At 37.1% G+C, this 24,591-nt stretch overlaps 4 protein-coding genes across 4 annotated transcripts; 2 read left to right on the top strand and 2 right to left on the bottom strand.

The window, feature by feature from the left end:
- Positions 1–1,812: 1,812 nt before the first annotated feature.
- LOC129941581 (uncharacterized) lies at positions 1,813–2,458 on the bottom strand. The gene is made up of 2 exons (XM_056050253.1): positions 2,330–2,458; positions 1,813–2,254 (listed from the first exon to the last, which is right to left on the bottom strand). The coding sequence occupies exons 1-2, from the start codon at positions 2,363–2,365 to the stop codon at positions 1,859–1,861; spliced, it is 432 nt and encodes a 143-aa protein (XP_055906228.1). The 5' UTR covers positions 2,366–2,458; the 3' UTR covers positions 1,813–1,858.
- Positions 2,459–2,584: 126 nt separating this feature from the next.
- LOC129941580 (transmembrane emp24 domain-containing protein bai) lies at positions 2,585–12,661 on the bottom strand. Its single transcript, XM_056050252.1, has 5 exons — positions 12,367–12,661; positions 12,178–12,298; positions 11,904–11,974; positions 2,959–3,085; positions 2,585–2,887 (listed from the first exon to the last, which is right to left on the bottom strand). The coding sequence occupies exons 1-5, from the start codon at positions 12,544–12,546 to the stop codon at positions 2,766–2,768; spliced, it is 621 nt and encodes a 206-aa protein (XP_055906227.1). The 5' UTR covers positions 12,547–12,661; the 3' UTR covers positions 2,585–2,765.
- Positions 12,662–14,930: 2,269 nt separating this feature from the next.
- On the top strand, positions 14,931–15,353 carry LOC129940122 (uncharacterized). The gene has a single exon (XM_056048375.1). The coding sequence runs from the start codon at positions 14,931–14,933 to the stop codon at positions 15,351–15,353; it is 423 nt and encodes a 140-aa protein (XP_055904350.1).
- A 5,776-nt stretch (positions 15,354–21,129) lies between these two features.
- LOC129938828 (ribosome-releasing factor 2, mitochondrial) lies at positions 21,130–24,137 on the top strand. The gene is made up of 10 exons (XM_056046617.1): positions 21,130–21,329; positions 21,401–21,563; positions 21,629–21,921; positions 21,988–22,354; positions 22,454–22,676; positions 22,736–23,033; positions 23,101–23,311; positions 23,372–23,585; positions 23,649–23,798; positions 23,882–24,137. Exons 1-10 carry the CDS (start codon positions 21,206–21,208, stop codon positions 24,044–24,046), a joined length of 2,208 nt encoding a protein of 735 aa, XP_055902592.1. The 5' UTR covers positions 21,130–21,205; the 3' UTR covers positions 24,047–24,137.
- Positions 24,138–24,591: the final 454 nt, after the last annotated feature.

The raw sequence follows: 24,591 nt of genomic DNA, 5'->3' as shown, positions 1-24,591 counted from the left end.
TTTTGGTTACTCGAGAGGGGTCCTTAGCCCAAAGAAACAGCGGTTAGCAAGAGCAATTCTTTGTTTTATCTCACCACTCCTTTTTTCTACGTTCATAGCAGAACCTAGGTAGACAAAGTTCCTAACTGCTTCAAAGCTACTTCTGTCGATAGTGATGTTTTGACCGAGACGTCTCGACAGTGTTGTAGGTACTTTCTTAATGACAACATGTATTTTGATTTGACCTAAACTGCGAAAATTATTTTTGTCGCTTCTGCCTCAATACTTAGAAAAGATCTTCCGATTGCGTAATGTCATCAGCATATGCTAGTAGTTGGACAGACTTTTGAAAGATAGTGGATCTAGTGTTGACGTGGGAGCTTTGCACTATTATGTTAACGAAATCGCATGACAGTGCATCTCCTTGTCTAAAGCCTTTTTTGACATAAAAATGTTCTGTTAAATTATGGTCGGTAATCCTCGTTGGTTGGTGTCGATTTGATGTTTTTGGGTTTTTTGCAGGATCTGCAGTAATGTTAATATTCGATCGGCTTGGACTTTTGTCAGGTTGTTTACGATGGACGTTAGATGTTGACATTAAACGTCAGAGAAGATTTTGTATGCGATGTTAAGGAGACTAGTTCCTCTATAGTTGGTGCAGGTGCAGTTTAGAGGGTCTCCTTTTTTCAGAATCGAGCAAACAATACTGAGGTGCCATTCATCGGGCAAGCTTTCTTCCGAATATATACTGATAAGTTGGTGCATGCTCCTAAACAACTTATCTTCAGCTGCTTGAAAGAGCTCGGCATTCAAGACATCCGCTCCACTGGCTTTGTAAGACTTCAGCTTAGATATGGCAATCTTTAATTCGTCTAAGTCGGGAGGACGGGATTGTTGGCTTCCGTCGTCTATGTTGAATCGATCATCCTGTCTGACAGCGGAATTCGGTTCGTCGCCTCCGCTAATTGTTTGGCTGCACCTATTCTATTATTTGAAGTTCGTTTGCTCAGGTTGTCCACAGTAAATCCTGCCGTATCCAAGGCTTGTTGGTACTTCGCAAATAGATTTTCTCTATGCGGTCAGGAAGTCACCCTGACGCACTACCTTCTACCTGAAGGGCCAGGTACTTGATTTAACTCCAAAGGAAAGAGCCGGCTCCTTACAAGCCTGGACTACGTACATATATGTCGTAGTAGTCCTATAAGGTGTTCACTGAGTAGTTCCTCCTAACTGGAACTGTAGACGAAACCGTTGCCTCCTCCGCTGCTGTCTGGATGAAAGGAGAAGTGCCTTAGCGGAAACACCTCTCCTCTCTCTCTCGTTTGTATACCCCAACAACTTTGTTGGAACCTTTTCACCAGTTGAAATACTAGGCGCCCGATATTAACCGCGAGAGGTGAGAGTAGGAGTTGATATAATATAGGTGGGCGTTGAAAAAAACCTGTGGACGTTTGTGTCCTCATAAATGCAAAAATTGGTTGAATGAATCTTCCAACCATTTAGTTACTCTTACCACATCACCTTGCTCCTACCCCTACTTAAATAAACCTCTCAAGTATGGTCCCTTTATCAATTAACAGCGTTCAAAAACGTTTCCTTTAATTTTCCTTCGAGCCCTATCTTGATATGATATTCAAATCCTTCCTCCATGTTAACGCCGCCTTCAAATAATTAATCCCATGACTTTGGAAGCTTTCTAGTGACATGATATTTACATGTAAATTTTTATTTACCTTTTTAAGTAATTTACTGAAAATTTACCAATAAACAAACAAGAACGAATTAATTGTTATTAATTAATAAATCTCTTTAAAACAAAACATTCTATTCTTTTTACTTTATTAACTTAACACCTTAAACTATCTGATACCCAAGTGATTCACTTTGGAATCAACTTTATCATTTCATCCCTCTTCAAAGATAAACACTCATAATATTTGTTTGCCCTATCTCCATCCGTTGTCAAATCAGTCCTATTTGCGATATCAATACCGCAAGTGTTCAATAAAGTTGTATTATAAATATGAAATCTTAATTTGGTATTTTGTGTTGGAACTTCATTTGGCTTTGAACCTGGTCGCCGTTCGTAACGTTCTAATTTTTTGTAAAAATCTGCAAATGCTGTGTATTCCCTCAATGAAGCTTGATACAATTCCGAATCCACTCCCTGTTTATATATTTCTATGCATTCAGTTGGTAGATACTTAATTATATTTTCAATTCCCTCCAAATCGAAATCACAAGTAACATTCCAGGCAGCTTTTGAATAACCGAACTGAAATTTATAATCGGTTTTAATTTAGAAGAGACAAGAAGTTCACATTGACAAGGAGTAAAATTTATAACTTACAAGAACGAAAATAATTATGAATAACTTTAAATCCATTTCCAACACGACTCCCGACTGAGTGTTTTGTTAAAAGTAAACGTTGAAACTGTTTACTTGACAATTCAAAAAATCTGTCCATAGGCAAAATTATAACAAATGAAATACTGATAAGATATCATATTGCAATAATTGAGTCAAGTTGGCATTGAAGATAAATTTCGATAAAATATGATGACACAAAACATTTTTTTCAATGGTTAAAACAAAAATACTAAGTTTGTTGTTTTTTTGTTTTTGTAACTTCTTTGTTGACGGTTTTATTACAAATGAAAACAAAATATAATAAAACAAATTAATAGATTTCTAAAAAATTATAGAGTGTTTTTGTTTGTTTAGAGATAGAACAGAAATTAATATGTTCACATAGAGAATGTGAATGGCGAGGGGGGATGAGAAATTATTCAATGAGTTTCTTTGCTTTGAAATATCTTCGCAGGTAGAGAACTTGCCAAGTGGCCAATCCCAGCAGGCAGCACATACTGAATATACTAAAGAACAGTACACGGCTGTTTGTAGATTCTGAAAGAAGAACAATAAAACAAAGAGAAATAAAAGTATAATTTTTTTTTAAATATAAAATTTATCATTACCGTTAGTATCACGCATTTCTTCTTCACGTTTGCGCATTAATGCAAAATCACGAACTATCGAGTCGGATAAGTCTTCCAAACGTCTTAAGTCGACTTCGAGAGGCTTGAGTTTAGCTGCTTCGCCGATCTATGGAGTCGAAGTTAAAGATTAGCACGATATGTTCATAGATTTGAAATTTGAAAAAATCAGCACTACATGCAAAACAAAATTTTAAAAAACTCAAATTTATTGAAGAATGTTATGGAAATTGGTTAAACAAAAATGTATAGAACCAAATTATGATTTTTGTCTACATAAATGTACATTTTAAAACCTTTTAGAGACTCTATTCTCAACAACTGTTAATTATAAAAATTTGAGAGGAAATAGAGTTGCTTTCGAATTAATAAAAACAAATTCAGGAAGAACCTTTTAAATGCAGTTTTTGTATGCTATTGGAAATATTTTTTTATAATTTACAGGCAATAAAGGGGTTAGTAGGACCCTATATAAGTTTATATTCAAACTCAAGCATTAGAAAAATAGGGACAATTTTAGACGAAATAGCGGTGGACATTGGTTTTAAATATCTGAATATTAATATGGAAGAAAAAAACAGATTAGGCCAAATCATACCACATTCTCGAAGTGCGGTTTAAGAAAGATGCACCAATAAGCCTCGGATACGGACGGATTTACTGTTGACAACCTACACAAACGAATTAAGGACAACGAACTTCGGATATGCACGTGGAATGTTAGGTCCCTTAACAGACCACGTGCGGCCGAAGAATTAGCGGAGGTCCTAGACCGCTATAAAGCAGTCATCACTGCCATCCAGGAAATACGATGGGATGGGATGGGCCGGGGGATGAAAAACTGCGATATTTACTATGATGACTGCTACCACGAAAACCAACAGCGCTTATTTGGATGCGACTTCGTCATTGGAGCCAGACTTAGGCAAGTAGTCTTGAGATATAGGTGCATCAATGAGCGCCACATCACCATACGCATCAAGGCTAAATTCGGCAACATTAGCCTGATATGCGTACGCCCCACAGAGGAGAAAGATGACAACACCAAAGATATGTTCTTCGAGCTCTTATACAAAACATATGAGGAGTGTCCTAGCTACGATGTTTAAATTGTCCTGGGCGATTTTATTGCTAAGCTAGGAAGGGAAGACATCTTTGGTGGAATAATCGGGAAAAACAGTCTGCACGACAACACTTCCGACAACGGATTCAGGCTCATAGATTTTGCTGCGGGGCGAAACGTTATGGTAGCCAGTACGTGTTTTCCACACCTCAACATCCACAAATGATCGACGCTAGAACTTTCCGAGGAGCTAACATCGACTCGGACCACTACCTCGTTGTAGCCAAGGTAGCACTTCGGATTTCCAGACCCAAGGCAACACAGGGAGATGGTGGGAGAAGATACAACATCGAACGGCTACAATCGCAAGAGATCGCCAAATCCTTCTCCGACCGAGTAACTAGCAACCTCTTCCTAAGTTCTCTGCCGCCAACACAATGTATCGAAAACCAGTGGCAACATTGCCAAGATGCAATCAGAGAAGCCGCCTTTAATGTGCTGGGTTTCAAGCAGCCATCCACAAGGATCCCCTGGTTTAATGAGGAATGTCGGCAGGCAAATGTAGCCAAACAACAGACACGCAAAGCGGCTCTGCATAAAAGGATGAGACAGCTACTTATGAGCTCCATGAGCAGAAGAGGCGAGAGGAACACAGACTTCTCAGAACGAAAAAGAGAACGCATGAGAAGTGAAACGAAATTCACAAGTACATAAACCTAGAACCGAAGGCTGCAAAGACGAAAGTGGAAACATCATAGTGGAACCCCAGTCAATGCTGAAGATATGGAAGGACCACTTCTACAGACTGTATAACGGTGACGAAGAAACGAACTCAGCGTAAGGCAGGATGATCCATTCAACATTGACGACGAAAGCCAACAATCCCTTCCTCCCGACTTAGACGAAGTAAAGATTGCCATATCTAAGCTGAAGTCTAACAAAACCAGTAGAGCGGATGGCTTGAATGCCGAGTTCTTTAAAGCAGCTGGAGATAAGTTGGTTAGGAGCATGCACCAACTTATCTGTAAGATATGGTCGGAAGAAAACATGCCCGATGAATGGAACCTCAGTATATAACTATAGAGGAATCAGTCTATTTAATATCGCCTATAAAATCTTCTCGTCCGTACCAGTGTGATCTTAGACCAGGAAAGTCCACAGTCGATCAGAAATTCAAATTAGTGCAGATCCTGGAAAAAACAAAGAACATCAAATTTTTAATATCGTGCTTGAAAGAAAAGTGCAGACCTCCACGTCAACACTAGAAGCGCTCTTTCAAAAGTCTGTCCAATTACTAACATATGCTGATGACATTGACATAATGGGAAGAAGTCAACGTGATTTCAATAGGGCCTTTGTGAGTATGGAGGCAGAGGCGGCAAAAATGGGTTTAACTGTTAATGAGGGCAAAATAGAGTACATGCTGTATGTCGTCAAGAAAGGACATATAACCCCGACGTCTTCGTCAAAACGTAACCATCGACAGACGTAACTTTAAGGTAGTCAAGGACTTCGTCTACCTAGGCTCCTCTGTAAACGCAGAAAACAACACCAGTGCTGAGATCAAACGCAGAATAACTCTTGATAACCGCGGTTTCTTTGGGCTAGGAAAGCAATTGAGTGGTAAAGTCTCTCGAGGAACCAAAGTATCGCTATCGAGGGTCTTACCCTCATCACTCCCGTCCTGCAGAAGCATGGACTATGACAAACGCGGATGAAAGCACCTTGGTTCGTTTCGAGAGAAAAGTTCCTCGTGTGATCTACGGTCCTGTATGTATCGAAGGGAAGTGGAGGAGAAGATGGTACGACGAGCTGTACTGGCTGTACAGCGACGTAGACTTAGCCAGAAGGGTAAAAGTCCATCGACTAAGATGCCTGGGTCACGTAGAGCGCATGGAAACCAATGCTCCGGCCCGGAAAGTCTTCGAATCCACACCGACGTGACAGCGCAGAAGATGAAGACCCAGGTAGAAAGTGGCCTCACCCAACTTGGAGCGCGAAGCTGGAGACATCTAGCAAGGGACCGAGCTAGATGGAGAATTTTTTTGGGTGAGGCCCTAGTTCACACAGGACTGTAGCGCCACCTTAAGTAAGTAATTTTAAAAATTTGAAAAAGATCAAATTCATTCTTTTTCGTGAGTTAATCGCTACGGAAGTCAAGAAAGACAATTATCAACTGCATTTTTAACTTACAGATAAAGACATTGAAAAAACGCATAGACAGTTGCTAAGAGTAAAAACAAATTCAAACAACAACATGCCTTAGAAGTAGTTTTATCCGTTATCAAAGAAAAGTTAGATTGTTGGAGATGATCCTTTTCTTAAGTAAGCCTGTAGTTTTGGTGGACAATAAAATAGAAAGACATTGGAACCGAGACCTTAATATTTAACAAGTTTTAAAAAAATATTAGTTTCTAATATTTTTTGTTTTACTTTTATAAAACAATAAATTCACTTTAGGAAGAAAATTTAAATTATTCTAATAATATTACAATTAATTCTATGGAAAACATGGGTCGCAGCAAATATTGTTCCCTAGAAGAGAATGCTGTTATTTTCGTTTTTCGAAGCTAGGGAAAATTTTTGAGGGAAATAGCCAGAATAATAAGCCGATCTCTCAAGTTGATTGCAAAAGCAATTTGACCGCTGTTAGTCAAAAAACAGCTGGGAAAACCAAACAAAACAACCACAGCAGAAGATTGAAACATCATTTGCGTTAAAAAAAAAGATCCTTACAAGTCTTCAAGGGAATTAAAAAACAAACTGCAGCTTCTAAAAACGCAAGAATGGTGCTCTTTCTTATTAAAAAAAATATAACAACTCCCAAGATCATTTTGGATTGGGTCAAAAAGAGGCAAAAATTGGAGGAATGTTTTGTGAATGTACGAAACAAAGATAAATTTGTAGGGGAGTGATGGCAGACAAACCGTTAAAAGGCTTCCATTGAAAGAACTAAATCCCAAATTAATGCAAAAAACGGCTAAGAATGGTGGGGGCAGAATCATACTTTGGGGTTAATTTTCTTGGTATGGCGTTCAACCAATACATATTATTAAGGGTAAAATAGATCAAAATATGAAGGTGTATATCAAGAAGGATACAATGCTGAATTATGCAGACGAGAACATGCCTCTCAAATGTGTTTAACAGCAGGACAACGACCCTAAGCACACATTCCAAATCTGCTCAAAAGTATTTTAAAGACCAAACAAATAAGTGTATTGGAGTGGCCATCCCAATCGCCTGCGCGGTTGGGAAACATTTAACAAAAAAAAAGAACTATACAGGATGGTTCAATAGGAGTGGTACATTTCAATTCACAGTTGCTGACGATTATTTGACTTAATGTTCAACAGATATTATACTCTAATTAAGGCTAAGGGCCAGGCTACCAGATATTAAAATAATTTTTAAATCCAGTCAGATTTGCATTTAATTCAATTTTTTTAAAATGTGTGTATCTATTTGAAAAAAAAAATCTTTTTAAGTCAATACAAAATTTAATATTTCAAACTCCGTTTGGTGTTTCTATTTAAATGTCCTTGTCTGTAAGTATGACGTTGACACATCCGCTTTCACTTCTGCTTTGACTACCCTAAATGCCGAATTCGCAATCTGTGAGTTGATTAATCTTATGCTAAAAATAATCATCAACTCTAAGATGGGCGATTTTTATACAAAAAGGTCTGTCGGTAGAGGCACTCCGCAAGGTGGTGTTCTGTCCCCTCTTCTGTGAAACATGTGGTTAACATCTCATTCCGACTCCCTAATCATTGTAGCGTCTCCCAAGCGGAAATTTTAGCGATCAAAGAGGTTCTCTCCTGGCTAAGAGAAAACGTGATATCAACTTCTGATATCCGCATCTTCTCCGACAGTCAGGCTCCTATTAAATCTATTGACGGTGTCTCAATCAAATCTCAAACGGCCTTCGATTATCGATCGTCTCTTATGGAGATGGCACAGCAATTTAACATTCACCCCTGTTGGGTGCCGGGCCACCGAGACATAACGATAAATTGTAGAACCGATGAACTCGCTAAAAATGGAACCGTCATGCCTATTTCACCTGAAAGGGAGAAGATAGGTATACCGATAGCTGCATGTAAACTTCTGCTAAAAGAAACCTAAAGCGCTCTAAAGACTTGTTATCTCAAAGCAGACGTCTGTGGAAGTGACAGACACGCAATACGACTTGGTGTAGCCTCAAATGACTTCTGCAGGAGCTGTATGGACGTGGAAGAAGAGAAAACAGAGAAAACAATCTTTCACCTTCTCTGCACTTGCCCTGCTTTTACACTAAGACGCAAACTTCACCGGGAGACTTCTCTTTTGATAATCCCAGTGAACTAGCTAAAAAGGATATCAAATATCTTCGTCGCTTTATAAAAAGTTCAAAATGGTTCGACTATAAATAAATAAATTGGGTGGCGCAACAGTCCGTTGTGAACCAGGGCCTAGTGACTTACAACTCTCAACCATTCCTGTGTGCGAGTACTGTTGTCAGGAATGGAAGGGAACTACAATTTTGAGCCGAATCCGAACGGCTAATTTGAGAAAGCACTTTTTCATGACAAGAATTACTCTTGAAGGATTTGTCAATTCCTCGCAAGAGGCAGTACCCGCGAAAATTATTATTATTTTTTTTTTAAATTAAGGTGGCACAGGCAGAGGGATTGAACCCAAGACCCCTTGCATGACAGTCCAACGCACTAACTTTCATGCTACGGGTACTGGCACTGGGTTCGACTAGTAAGAAGTAATTCTCTAGATCAATGGGGTATCATAATGGGCCTTTACTTTTGGTCTAAGTGTGTGTATTCTGAATCCGCAGCCACTTTAACCTAACCTAACCTATCATCATCAGGTTCTCTAACCCCGTACGGGGCATAGGGCGTCAACAAAACGTCTCCATCCTTCTCGATCTGCAGCTAAATACCTTAACTGTGGCCACGTCTTTCTCTGGGAGTTAGTTTCCGATAGCACAGTAGATTTCCATGTTGTTCTTGGTCATCCAAACCGCCGTGACCCCTGAGGATTCCATTCAAAGGACTGCTTCGCAATATCATCGTTTGGTTTCCTCAGTGTACGACCAATCCATTGTCATTTGCGCTTTCTGATTTCGATGTCAAAACGCCTCTGACCTGTCCTACACCACAATTCCTGGTTAGCTATGGTTTGTGGCCAGCGAATTTTAAGGATGTGACGCAGACAGCGGTTCACAAAAGCCTGCGATTTTTTCGAGATGGTGGCCGAGACTTTCCATGTTTCACAAGCATGGATTTCACATTGGATTCCAAGAATCTCAGTTTAGTGCGTAAGGAGACTTGACTGGATTTCCAAATTTGGGACAGAGCACCAAAGGCAAAGCGAGCTTTATTTATTCTGCTTTTTATGTCTAGATCCGTACCACCATTTGCTGATACAATTCTTCCGAGGTAATAAAATTGTTCGACCTCTTCCACAGGCGCGTCATGCAAAATAATACGATGTTGTGTTGGGGGGTCTGTTAGCATTATTTTTGTCTTTTTGCTATTTATTTTAAGATCGCACGATTATTCTTTCACCCGTAAAGTTTGAAACACCTCGTTCAGTCCACTGATGTTATTTTCCATGAGACATATATCGTCGGCATAGTCTAAATAGCTAAGCCTTTCAAACGTTCTCCATTGAATACCTTGCCTCTCAGTTGTACCGACGCTGGCCGTCAGAACATCATCTATCGCCAGCAGAAAAAGAATTGGCGATAAAACATCCCCGTGTCTTACACCCCGACGCACTTGGAAAGAGTCGGATAGCTGCCCATTATGCAACACGAAACACCTTGCATTGTTGTAGGACTCCCTTATAATGGCAACAATTTTTGGCGGAATTCCTCTCCCAAGAAGTGATCTCCATATATATATGTACATTCTTAGTTAACTCGGTGAAAGACCTTCTCAAAATCTACAAACATGAGGTTTAGCGGTGTTTGAAATTCTGCATACTGCTCAAGAACAATGCGTAAGGTGTTGATATGGTCAACGCACTACCGACCGCTGCGGAAGCCAGCCTCATTCCTCTTGAGTGTAGTCCCAATTCTAGCCTTTATCCGTTCGAGGATTAAAGTTGCCATTAGCTTTGGGAAAACGGACAATACCGTAATACCACGCCGAATGTTGCAGTTCTTGAGATCACCTTTTTTTGGCACCTTAAAAATTACTCCATTCTTCCATTCCCTGAGATATATTTCGTTTCCCAAACAGTTTGTATAAGCGGATGCAAGATACTAGCTGCGGTGGCGGGATCAGCTTTCAGGAATTCTGCTGGTACTCCTTCAAGCCGGCAGCTTTGTTGTTTTTGAGGAGATTAATCGTTGTTTCAATTTCCGCTACTGCAGGGGGTTCGATGTCAATACCCCTGCAGGATCTGCGCATCTCGTTAAGTTGGGGCACTTCAGCACTCTGTTCAACGGAGTGCTCATTTAACAGGGCACAAAAGTGATCCTTCCACTTGCGATGTTGATCTTCAATTGATACCAATAGTGTTCCATCCACTCTGTAGTTAAGGGTGTTGATATAGCTACGACTTATGTTGGGATCACTTAAAGCATTCATATTGAATTTTGGATTTCTTGCTGCATTCTGCGATTGTCTTAATACAGCCGCGGTTTTTAATTGATAAGTTAGTCAACTACCGAGTTTTAGTCTAATTGAAACAAAGAATCTCTTAAGAACTTATTCTACGTTATTCCTTTTGAAATTTTCAAATCGAATTTTAGTTAAATTGCTTTTTCACTTCAGGTATGGCAAGTATGGTGAGGTTTTAAATATCAACAACCCTTAATATAATGAAAAGCACACTTTTCCAGCTTCGTGATTTAAATTTAAAATGAAATGTTAAGCGGAGTTTTTTAATTTCTATGATCATTTTTTCCTGTACTTAGCGCGTAGGACTGTCAAGCCAGATTTTTAGGAATCAATCGAGGCCTGTGCCATCTAAAGTCTTTTTCACGGGTACAACAAAATTTATCGCACACACGAAAGGTGGAGAGTTGTAAGTCACCAGCCCCTAGTTCTTAACGGACTGTTCCGCCACCTATTTTTTTTTTTTTAAATTTTTAATCCAATGCTACACTGTTAGAATAATTCCTCATATATTCATCCGAATAATTGAAAATTAGACCGACATCTTACGAAGCCGGGATGCTATTTCGTACATAATAACACGAATCCAGGTTTTTAATTAAACTAGAACTAATTTCGGTCCCTAACTTGATTAGAAAGGGAAGGTGAACACTTTTAAGTTTTGGTTATTAAAATGCGGGTTTACCTAATCCTGTTATAACTAGGAAGTAGTCTAAAGAAAGCCACACAAGACGTAGCCCCAAATAGCTCCCCATTTTGGTGTCATAAAACTCTGTCGATCAATTGGAAGTATGCGAATGCAATTGGTTCAAAAGAACTTAATCACAAACTAGATCTGCCAAAGATTTTGAATTTCTAGAAAATTGGAAACCCACCCATACAAATGGCTCGGAATTGTGTGGCCAACTTAAGATACAAATAACAAATAAAATAAATGAATTCATAACTAACAAAAATAAAATGAATTCGTGATGTGTTAGGGCTTCAAAAACCAGTTTGGAAAATAAATGAAATCCAAGCAAAACGATAAGATGAAAATCACACGATGGACTCAAACAGCAAAATAGAAAAAACTTATTTGTTTTTGGGGGAAAAACAATATTTACCAACTGAAGACCAAGTTAATTATTTTTCGTAAATTAAATGTGCAATAATAAAAAAGAAAAGAAATAAAAGAGCAATAGAAAACAAGAGTATAGAAAAACAATTAATTAAAAATAAATATATTCCATTGAACTTACTCCTTCATAGCTCTTAGTCTCAACACCCTTCTTCGTGGTATAGGAAACTTCTTGTGAGACTCCACGTTGATCTGAAAAAGTAGAACAAAACAACAAATTTTAAATCTTCTTCCCAGAAACATCTGCAAATCATTATTTTGCTTCAGAATAATACAATTTTTGTTATCGAAATCCCGAAGCAACAAGAAAACAAGTTTCCCTCCAGCAATCAAACAAAAATACAACAGGAATTCGATAATACAAAAAAAAAAGAAAGAGTTTCACATTCACTTACGTGGCGGTACTTTAGACGTGAAACAGATTTCATAAGTGTCGTAGATTTCCGATGTGAAACTTATCTTTCCCTTTGTTATGTGCTCCTTCTGAGAAAGAATATGTCCCTTGGTATCTTTGGCCTTAAATTAAAGAATTATTAAAAATACATAAAATGATTGAAAAGCAGAAAATAAGAATTCATTTTTACAATATAATCGATCGTTTGGCCGGGAATATCAGTGACTTCGTATTCGCCCATAAGCAGCTGGTTAGCTTGAATGTCTTCTTTTAGGCACTTTTGGGTGTTTGGGGCCAAATGAAACATCACACCGTCTACATAACAAATTAGCAAACACATAAAACTAATGTTTTTTATAAGACGATCCATTTTTATGGAGGAATTTTTAATAAAACCGAAACTGTGTTGAGATTTGTGGGAAAGAATTTTGTGCCGCTGTGTCAAAGTTTCTCGTTCTCTATCTTAAATTTTAAGTTCTCTTTTCTAATTTGACAATGGAGTTTTTAGCCTTATAGCTGATAGCTGATGTCAGATGAGGTGGCCATTGCGCCGCCTGTCAAACTCAAATGAGTGCATTCAAAGGGTGTTAGATACTTGTGAACACAACGACTAGGTGTGGCACTCACTAGGCAATTAATGCTACGTTTAGGCCACGAGAGAGCAGTTAAAACATCGATGATATTGTTGAAATTATGAACTGCAAATCAACCTTAAGATTCAGTTCTGTATCTATTACATGGAGGAAATATATTAATATTTAGCAAATTTAATTCGACTTGCCGAATGCATTAAAGAACCGTGCAAGAATTGCATTAAAGGAAAACAACATCGAGAATCTTTCAAGCACAAGGGTAAGCGAGCCGAGAATTTACTTGACCTGGTACACAACGACTTATGTGGACCAATGGAGATAACATCCATCGGAGGTGCAAAGTATTTTCTTACTATGATTGACGACTGCTCTAAGAAGGTGTTTGTATATTTTCTAAAGGCGAAGAGCGAAACATTTGAGAAGATTAAAGATTTTAAGAATCTAGTTGAAACCCAGACCGACAGAAGAATAAAAATCATAAGATCCGACAATGGTGTTGAATATGTGAGTACGCAACTAAAATCATTCTTGAAGAATTCAGGAATCCGACACCATCTCACAATTGCTTACACTCCGCAACAAAATGGAGTTGCAGAACGAATGAACCGCACCATTGTAGAAAAAGGTCGAAGTATGCTTTTTGATGCCGGACTTCCTAAAGATTTTTGGGCCGAGGCAGTAGCGTCCGCCGTTTACCTAATTAATCGGACACCGACAAATAATCTCCGAAATGTAACGCCTGAGAAGGTTTGGACAGGAAGAAAGCCAGACTTAAGTAATCTTCGAATTTTTGGTTGCAAGTCCATGTCACATATCCCAAAAAAGAAAAGATTGAAATGGGATCCGAAATCTCAAGAGCTAATTTTCACCGGCTACTGTGACGAAACATAAGCATATCGTCTCGTTGATCCAAAGACAAAACAATTGGTCAAAATGAAAATATATATGTTCATCACACATCCGAAAAGAAAAAAGCCTCAGAAAAATCCGTTGTAACTCCAATTTTGTCTGAGAAGATGAATGTTGTAGGTGCAGATTCATTTGACGAAAAATATGATGAAGAAGACAGCACGATTATTGAAAACATTGAGATGATAGTACCAGATGACATTATCGAACCAGCCAGTACAGATGATTTGAAGCAAGAAAGTTACAGTTCACCTGAAGAAGACAGTGATGATCAAGACCGAACCATAGTCGAAATAAGCGAACCAGCAGAAAAAGAAAATCCACAGAGGCGATCAAGAAAACCACAAAAACCCAGGACATTTCCCGATTACATCACTTATTTTACAGTGACAAATGATCCTGCCGATCCTATCTCCGTTGAAGATGCTCTAAGTGGACCGAATGCGTCATGTTGGAAGACAGCTATGCAAGATGAGTATGATGCAATGCTTGAAAATAATACATGGAACTTGGTAGATCCTCCGCCGAATAGAAAGATACTCAACGCAAAATGGGTATTTAAAACCAAACCCGGAGATGACAAACAAGTTAAGAAGTTCAAGGCTAGGTTGGTAGCGAAAGGATATGGACAAAAGTCGATTGATTTCCAAGAAACTTATGCGCCTGTGGTAAGAACTAACACAATCAGATTATTATTTGCCCTTTCTGTTAGATATGATTTCCACCTTCACCACATGGATGTAAAGAATGCATTTCTGCACGGGGATTTAGATGAGGATCTCTACATCAAACAGCCTGAATCTTTTGTCGTAGAATCTCAGAAAAATAAAGTTTGCAGGTTGAACAAGGCAATGTATGGTCTCAAAAAAGGTAGCAGATCCTGAAACAAGAAGATAGACTCCATTCTTAAGTGTATAGGTTATATGCAGACGCGTACAGATCAATGTGTTTATATCAAGACATCAAGTAAAAATATTCAAATAGTTGCGGTCTATGTTGATCACCTATTAATTCTCGCTGACGATATCAATCAAATGAAGCATACCAAGGATAAGCTGATGGCAGCATTCAAGATGAAAGATCTCGGCGAAATTTCATTATGCTTGGGTATGAGGATTACGAGGGATCGAGTTAGAGGAAAACTTTGAGTAGACCAATCCGATTATTTGACTGCAGTTATCGAAAAGTTTAAAATGACCGATTGCAATCCAGTGACGAATCCTTTGGATTCTAATCAAAAGTAACTTCAGATATGAAAAATGAAGAAGACCGTGTTAAGATGCAAGATATCCCATATAGAGAAGCAGTGGGAAGTCTTCTTTATGCTTCACAAGGAACGAGGCCAGACATAGCTCACGCAGTGGGTGTTGTAAGTAAATATTTGTCGAATCCAGGTCATGCACATTGGAAGGCTGTAAAAAGGATCATGCGTTATTTAAAGGGCACAATCGATGCTAAAATCGAATACTCCAAAAATGATGACTCCGAATTATTGGCATATAGCGATGCAGATTGGGCAAACGAAGTTGATGATAGGCGTTCAGTTAGTGGCTACATATTGAAAATGCAAGGCGGTCCCATCTCATGGGATAGTAAACGACAAAAGACAATAGCGTTGTCGACAACCGAAGCCGAATACATGGCACTATCAGCAGCTTGTCAAGAAGTGCTTTAAGTTCGAAGCTTGGCAGCTGAAATCGATTCATCAATTATATCCAAACCAACTGTTATATTCTGTGACAACAAAGGCGCAGTGGATCTTGCATCAACAGCTGGATTTCGTCCGCGCACAAAACACATCGACATTCTTCGAGATCACATTGAAAATGAGAACATCGTTGTGCAGTACACTCCAACGGAGCAAATGGTCGCAGACTCCTTAACGAAACCATTATGTGGTAACAAATTTAATTTTTGTAAAAATAATTTTGGAATTGTTTAAATTATAGATTTTTGTTCAAGAAAGGGTGTTGAAATTATGAACTGCAAATCAACCTTAAGATTCAGTTCTGTATCTATTATCTGAACATACCTTGTATCTTTTTTATCTAAACACACCTTTTAGTATTCTTACATTTTGAATTGTTTCATTCTCTTTTTGGCGCTTCTCGCTTTTGGATTATTCTAGACTTTTCTCTATTATTTTATATTCAATTAAAAGTATTTTGTAATTAAAAGTAAAAGCGTTTCCTTTCATCATTTATTCCTTGGATTTTTATCAAATCCCTTCAGATATAACCTATCACGAATTTCCTTCTGATTTTTTTTTTAAAGTTAGGTAGGGGTCTCAATTGAACATGTCTTAATTTTTTTGTGTGTTTTATGTAAAAAAGTTGACTTTGAAGATCAATTTAAAACAGAAATAAATGTTTTCTCGACAACAAAATAATGAATCTTTTAGATGCATGAACATTTACAGCTACCAGGTTTATATGTTACGAATACTTTAAATATAAATTATACACAAAAAATTAATTTTAATACATACATAAAGTTGAAATTAAAAAGAATATATAGAGTTCATTTAAAGAATGAACATTTTGTCCATTTAAAATTGTCATAGGTAGGTTTTCAATATTAATTTTTCTTCAAGAACAAGGCATGCTCACTGTTTTTGAAGGATTAAGAACCAATTTATTTGAAACAGCCCATTTCTGAATATTACCTAAATCATTATTTATTTCGTCACCACAGCAACCCTAGTTACTCAGGTCACAAAAGTTGTAGACAATAACATCGTCTGCATACAACATCAGGTAAGTCATTGATGAACATAGAGAACAACAGAGGTCCAAGAACTGAACCCTTAGGAAATCCGCTGTAGTTGTAGACAATAACATCGTCTGCATACAACATCAGGTAAGTCATTGATGAACATAGAGAACAATAGAGGTCCAAGAACTGAACCCTTAGGAAATCCGCTAATCATATTATAGGGACTGGATGTTCCGATGTCAGTTTTAATTGATAGACTTCTATTTAATAAATAGCTCTGAAAGAAAAAAAAAATTGAATTTATTGCTTAACTTGGACAAAAGGATATGGTGGCCTATGCTAGAAATTCACGAAAATCAAATCTGTTGTGACCTTCAAAACAGCAGAATCACAGCTATGTTTAGCACGAAAGCCTGATTTTCATTTAGTTAAAGGGTTATGAAGTTCCAAGAAAGTTATTATTTATTCTGCAACTTGCTGAAAAATGGAAGTAAACTTATTGGCCTAAAGTCAGATGGTTCAGTTGCATTATTATTTTTAGGAGTAGGTAGAACCTGCAACATTAGAGTGAATCGACCTGATAGCAGTTAATAATTCACGAGACTCAACACAATTAAATTCGAAAGCATTATCATTTTCAATGGAGCTAGGCATAGGTTGAACATATACCAACTTTAGCACTTGTGGGTCTAAGGAGCATTTAGATAAGTTTTTGTCCCTATTTACACCAATTTCCTTTAGGTTTCTCCAAAGTTCCTTGGAACTTAAAGAGAGATTGTGCTTTTGAGCAAAGTACAATTTTTTGCTATAGCGAATAAGTCTTATAACTCGGTTGCGAGAAGAGATATATTGGTTCTTATTATCAGATGAAGGATTTCTTTTATATCTCCTGAAAAACTGATCCCTTTCAAGAATGAGCTGTTCAATTTCATAGTCATACCAGGGAAAATTTTTACTTTTAATTCTTTTTTGTACTAGTGGGATATATTTATTGAATAAATCAGTCAGTAAATTATTAAAAATAGAAACTTTAGTTGAAACATCAGTTATATAAAGTATACTATTCCCATTCTCATTATTATGAACATTATCTGGTATATCAGTCAAGTTTACTGATCTATATGACCGATAACTAAAGGTTTGGGAACTTCTTGAGTGTTTAATATCAAATTTAAAAGAACAACATAAAAAGTGATAAATAAAGTCAAAAGCAGGCCTTATTTGTTCAAAGCAAATAACTTTATCATTTGAGGATGTTAAGAACATATCAATAAGCGACGGATTATTCATTTCATTCCGGATTATTCATGTCATTTTTCAACGCCGTTAGAGATTTAAACGCATAAAAATTCAATTTTAGATTTAGAAGATGAAAACTAACAATTTGAGAAGAAATTCTATTATGTAACCATTATTCTGACATCATTACAACATCAACTTTAGGACAACCAATCATTTGATGAAGCAGAGCATACTTCGAAGAAATGACAAACATTGAGGCCATCACGCACATCACACCAATACATTGAATAACAATATCAAAAACCATAATTTATATTTAAATTTAAAAAAGCTCACCACCCCGTTCAAGAAAGGCATACTTGTTTTTGCTTCAATATAATCAAAAAAGGGTCACAACACATCGATTACGTCTTCAAAATTAACTCCCGCAGCAGCAACACTCTCATCGTCGCGTTGTCCACACCACCAGCAACATTCTCAACTTCATCAACACCACCAGCATCATTTGTGACTGAACTCCACGAATTCACACTCTTGATTTCCAAAGGAGTATATTGAATTTAATTGATAAACATTCGTAAAACAAATTTGGCCCTTGTCAATATGTTCTCTAATGTAAACTCTGCCAGATCTTGTAAACACAGAATACAGGCTTTTTATCTTTCGAAGATCATTTGCCTTTCGAACGAGCATACGATTTTGTTTGGTAAGGCTCTCATATACTCTCACAAATGTATTACTATTTGAAAATTCATATTCATTTTTGTATCTACAAATGCAAAAACCACGTTTCGAAATTCGTGCTACGGTAATGCAAAGTTCAGTCTTGTTTAAGAATAATAGGGAAGTGAACCAAACATTTTTGAATAAAAACTTATTTTTGAAAAATGCAATAAAATTCACAAAACTACATCTAGTCTAGCTGGCTGCGCATTGCAGCACTGAATTTTGTTACTCCGATCTGACAAGACTCAGAACTTACGATTTACTGGAACGATATTGGCCTTTCTATAAGTTCTTGAATCACTTTTCAGAGTCTGTTTTTGACGAAATTCTGTTTGTTTAAGAGCACCAAACTGCAAAACCCAAACTTCTTTTTAAAAACAACATGTTTAGGTTATACAGCATTTAATTTGGAAATAAATTGTCAATATTTGACATCGTATTTCAAGACTTCAAAACGGAAACAACGGAAAGTTTCAAAATAACCTGTGATTTAAAAAGAAACTAACACCTTGCATTAGAAAAATGGGAGGTAAATCCATAAAAAAACCTAAAAGCCTAAAAAAACGTTCTTTTAATTGAGGTTGTAAGGATTGGTGAGATGTTGAAAAATCTTAAAATATATAAAAATCTTTTTGAGCACGATATTTAACAACTTTCGCTAAAAATCTTTCTTCTTTAAAAGTGGTACACTTGGTATGTACCTGTATGATTCCTGAAGAGATTTTCGACAGCTGACGAGCAAAAGGGCCACAAGAAGGCCAAAACAAATATGGTCAAAGAAGCCTTTACAATATTCTCTTGCAACATATCTACAGGGACGAAGTGACATGGATCTAGTCTAGTTTTGGTATCTCTGCCAAACTCATCCTTTTGTGCAGGATAACTATGGAGAATTCGCTCTGCTCCATTAAGGTTGTAAACAACTTAAAAGAACCTTTGAATGTCAAAAAAGGATTTAGACAAGGTTATGCGCAGTCATTCGATTCCTTTAACATCGTACTTGAAAGAATATTAAAGAAGATCTTTTAAAAGTCTTTCCAATAACTGGTATATCCTGACGACTTTCACAAAATCGGAAAAATATTAACACAAAAAACAACACCAGCGCTGTGATCAAACGAAGAATTACTCTTGCAAATTGCTGTTTCTTTGAGCTTAGAAAGCAAGATGTACAGCGACAGTCAGAAGGATAAAAGACGAAAACTGAGATGGCTGGGTTATGTAAAGTGCATGGAAACGAATGCCCGGAAAATCTGCGAATCTACACCCACAGCATAGCGCATTAGAGGAAGACCGACGACCAAGTGAGACTGTAGTGCCACCTTAAGTAAGTTAGTATTGTGAAGTACCGTCCGTCCTTCTAAGTACACTGGGGAAGGTCTTAGCAGAGCTTTGTAACAACGACTCAAAAACGTCCTTAGAAGGAGCAAATATTTTTCAAAATAATTTTAAAGAATGCCAAATTTTGACGGATCCCTCTATACAAAACTTCTTCTCAAAAGACTTTTTTGTATTCAACATTTTTGTTAAATAGGTTCTAAAATTATTGGCTTTAAGAAGATTGAGTTCGTCTCGTTAGAAACACAAACTGGATATGCCACTCCACACAAAATTAAAACCTAAAGCTAAAAAGCATTTGATAGAGTTTGGCATCAAGCTCTCTTATCGATTCGTTTTTAGATTCTCATCCTTGTTCTTCGGATGTGGACTACCAACGGCAGCGTATGATAACCTCATTAAATTCATATCTTGACAGCATTGTTCAATGGGGAATCGAAAACCGTGTAGAATTTAATGCTTCAAAAACTCAATGCTGTCAATGCCACAATCCATGAGTGGTACTTGCATCGAGGAGACTGAACAGCTATCAGTCCTAGGTATGTGCATTACAAACCAGCCAGTTGCATTCCTCCCCTCAAACAAATCAACTCGTTCTTTTAGGAATGCCCATCAGTTTACCCTTGAGCCCAATTTCGGTCGTACTATTAAGTTTAGAGATTCTTTTTTTAGTCGCACTACACGAACGTGGAATGCTTTACCAGACTCAATATTTCCCACTCATTACAATGTGCAGGCATTCAACCCAATGTGCATCGGTATCTCCTTTCAAATCCTATCCTCCCTTCCTAATTACTCGCACTGTGTATAATCATTATAAGGGTATTCATATCCCCTTGAGTGCGCGTACAATATGCAAAAAAACCGTTTCTTATTGATACCTTACACGATAAATTTGATAAATAAATGGAAACTTTTGATAATGTCGGCTCTCATTTGCACTCCCATTTTCAATTAAAATTTAAATTGTATCTATAAATGTAATACATTGCGTTTCCAATATCATTACTTGAAAGGCTAAGCTATAGTTATTCTTTTTTGGTTTTGTCTTTTCTTAGATATGAAGTTTAAGGAATTTAAATAAAAAAGGCAAAATAAGTACAAGTAAACGGATTGAAACTTTGTTTGAAATTTTAAACTCTATAAAAATGACATTTAAATACTAAAACTGTTTTGATTCGAATTTATTCCTCCTATGAACAAATTTTAGCATACTCAGCCTTTAAAATCACTTCAGTATTAAAGGCGTTTTAATACTCCTTCGATAATATGAGTTGAGAAATAAGACCGACAGCTATTTCGTTTGAAAACAATGAAAAGAAGAAAATGATTTTTGTTTGCATTGAACGCAGCCATTGTACAGCTATTGCAGGCCCGCCTTAATGCAGCGACATATACATATTGACAGCTGACAGCCATATGTTTACATTTCTTTAACCAATTGAAATTGTAACCATAATTTTGTAATTTTAACTTAATTTTATAAAACAATAGTCGAAGTTTAAAATGTTTCTTCAAAAAAATGTTATTCAATACATTAAAAAAGTTCTTTCAATCACTCGGAATCGAAGTTATAGTACAAAAGCAAATGACATTCGAAATATTGGTATTTTAGCTCACATCGATGCCGGTAAAATCAACAAAAATTATTGTTTTCTTCAATTCTAAATAACGAAAATATATTCTACCATAAAAATAAAGGTAAAACAACAACAACCGAGCGAATGTTATTCTATTCTGGAAAAACACGATCCTTGGGAGAGGTACATCGAGGGAACACTGTCACCGATTACTTAACCCAAGAACGGGATCGAGGCATAACTATTTGTAGCTCAGCAGTAACCTTTAAATGGAACGATACAAAGTATAAAATAAAAACAAATTTTTCAAAAGGTTTCTTTGATTTTAATTCAAAATTCAAAAGTGTAGGGTTAATCTACTTGATACTCCGGGTCACATAGACTTCACCATGGAAGTAGAACAGTCTCTGTTTGCCGTCGATGGGGTAATAATTGTTTTGGACGGAACTGCTGGTGTTGAAGCCCAAACTATGACTGTTTGGTCACAAGCAGAGAAACACAAACTACCTAAAATGATTTTCGTCAATAAAATGGATCGTCCAGATGCTGATTTTGATGCTTCTGTGCGAGACATTAAGTCAAAGTTAGATATTAAACCGATTTCCCTGCAATATCCCGAGAAAGATTCCAAGGGTAATTTAAGTGAGTTTGAAAATGATGATTCTATTGCTAGGAAACAAATGCTAAAAGGAAGCAATTCTTCTGCAGGTATTATTGACATAGTCACACTGAATCGAATTTCCTGGAACCTTGAGACATTTGGACGTAAATTCCACTGTGAACCGTTGAAGGAGAAATCATTGGATGAGGCGATGAGTTGTAGAAACAATTTAATCGACGAACTTTCTGGAATAGATGATGAACTAGCTGATGTTGTGATAAGTGCCGAAAGTTTTGACACAGTTTCCAATGACTTAATTTGGTCTTCGATTCGACGTGCAACTGGCAGCCATAAGGCAGTTCCTGTGCTCCTTGGATCGGCCTACAAAAACGTAGGTATACAGCCTCTCATGGACTCTGTTATTCGATTCCTGCCAGCGCCCCATGAGAGAAATCAATTGTATGATTGTTTTGGGTACGTTAACGTCTGCATAATAAATACAAAATTCTACTTCAAAGCTTCGATTAGAAAGCTTATTTCATCATCAAATAATTTTAATCACAAGTTTTTCAGAAACGACTTCGTTGGCAAAGTTTTCAAAATAGTTCATGACAAACAACGAGGTCCATTGACACTAATTCGTGTGTTGCGTGGTTCAATGAAGAAGGGAATGCGTCTCATCAACACAAAGTCATCAACAGAATCCTTACAAAGAATCTATGAACCCCTAGCTGATGAATATCGTGAAATAAATGAAGTCCTTAGAGGAGATGTTGGGGTTTGTAGTGGACTTAAGGTGAGATTTTTGTACCTTTACCTACAAAGTATTGGCATTTGAAAAATGTATCACTCTAGAATACAGTGACTGGAGACTTACTGACATCAAGTGGATCTTCAATAAAACAAGCCCAAAAGAAGCTTCAAAAAATGCTTGGCAAATCCGAAATAGATGACGAGGAAGAGAACATTGAAGTTATAAAAGAAATGCTAGCCTTGGAACCACAAATACCTGATGCGGTGTATTTTTGTTCAATCGAACCACCTAGTATTGGATCACAAACAGCTATGGAAGCTGCTTTGAAACAATTGCAACGCGAAGATCCCAGTTTGAGGGTTAATTTTGATGAAACTACGGGGCAGACAGTTTTGGGAGGTTCGGATGAACTTTGTTTCTTTTTTAAAGTTTTGTCTTCTTAAAAAGAAAAAAACCTTTTTAATAGGAATGGGTGAATTGCATATGGACATTGTAAAGTCTCGAATCCTTACCGAATATAAAATCGATGTTGATTTGGGTCCACTTCAAATTGCTTATAAAGAAACAATCGACTCACCTTCAATTGAAACAATTACAATAGAAAAAGAAATCGCTGGATCTAAGCAAAGTGTCACAATCACCCTTGAATTGGTCAATGATCAAAAAGAAGTCTTCAGGTATATTGTTTTGTTTTAGTCATGCGTAGGTCCATTTGCTGACAGTTTCTGTTTCTATAGTTTGAGCAAATCACAAGAAAACATGGCAAATCTTAATACACTTCGGCCTCGTATCCTGCAAGTGATCAAGAAAGGAGCCACTGCAGCTCTGGAAAGAGGCCCTCGTGTTGGGGGTCAAGTTGTTGAAACTCAAGTTAAGCTTCATAATGCAGTGATTGGTCGAGGAACTGCGGATTCTTTTCTTATGGCTGCCACCGGACAATGTGTTCAAAAAGTTCGAAAAACAAAACATTTTGAGCATGTGTCTATAAATCTACTAAATTCACTTTGATTTTAGATCCTCAGTAATTCTGGAACTCGTCTCTTAGAACCTATTATGGCAATACAAATTATCGTTCCTTCAGAGAAGGTTTCAACAGTTCTTTCTGATTTATCACGGAGAAGAGCTAAAATAAATGATGTTAAACCAAAAGGTGATCGTAATAAGGTAGGAGTTTTGATTTTTTTTACGACTGCCCACTCAATTTATTTTATGTTCCTTGTTTTTGTTTGTTTTTTGTTTGCTTTTAGTTAATTGATGTTCAAGCTCCATTAGCAGAATTATCTGGGTACACAAGTGTGATACGAACGATTACATCTGGAACTGCCAGCATGACAATGCAACCGTGCGGATATTCTAATATGAATTCACAAGATGAAGTTGTGGCTATTCGGAGAGCTCAAGGCTTAGAATAGTTGCTACTTAATGAAGTGACGCGAATTTATATTATGACTAAAATAAATAATTTATTTTTCAAAAAAGCCAAGTTTACATAATGTCATCCTTTAATTATATATTTTTAACCATCTGTGGCCACACCTCGTTCCTGAAGCTTAAATGTCACACGGGTGAAAATTGGGATCCCGTACTTTTGGCATTTTATAACTCCTATTCATTTTAATTTATTTTTATTAAAAACCAGTGTTTTTTATGGGAATATTTTTTTTGTGTAATAGGTATTAATTTATTCGACGGTATCTATACAATTTATGCACATACCTGCCCGGTGTTCATCGCAAACGCGACGATGACACAAACTCCACGAGTCCGCGTAGCTTGCTGCCCTGTGCACAAGTCACACTTCGCTCGAGTTTCCTCCCTCACAATGCTAATATTTGTGATGGTTCTCTCGTCGATTTTTTTTCGCAGCTCTGATGGCAAACTTCGTGACTCTAAACGCTTGCGCAATAGGTTTTTCACTATGGCAAATCCTAAATCTTTTAAAAATTGATGTTTAGTC

The sequence above is a fragment of the Eupeodes corollae genome, chromosome 1, assembly GCF_945859685.1.
Source record: "Eupeodes corollae chromosome 1, idEupCoro1.1, whole genome shotgun sequence".
Classification (NCBI taxonomy): domain Eukaryota; kingdom Metazoa; phylum Arthropoda; class Insecta; order Diptera; family Syrphidae; genus Eupeodes; species Eupeodes corollae.
The sequence above is the reverse complement of the archived record's forward strand: the minus strand, read 5'-3'. Positions and strand labels throughout refer to the sequence as shown.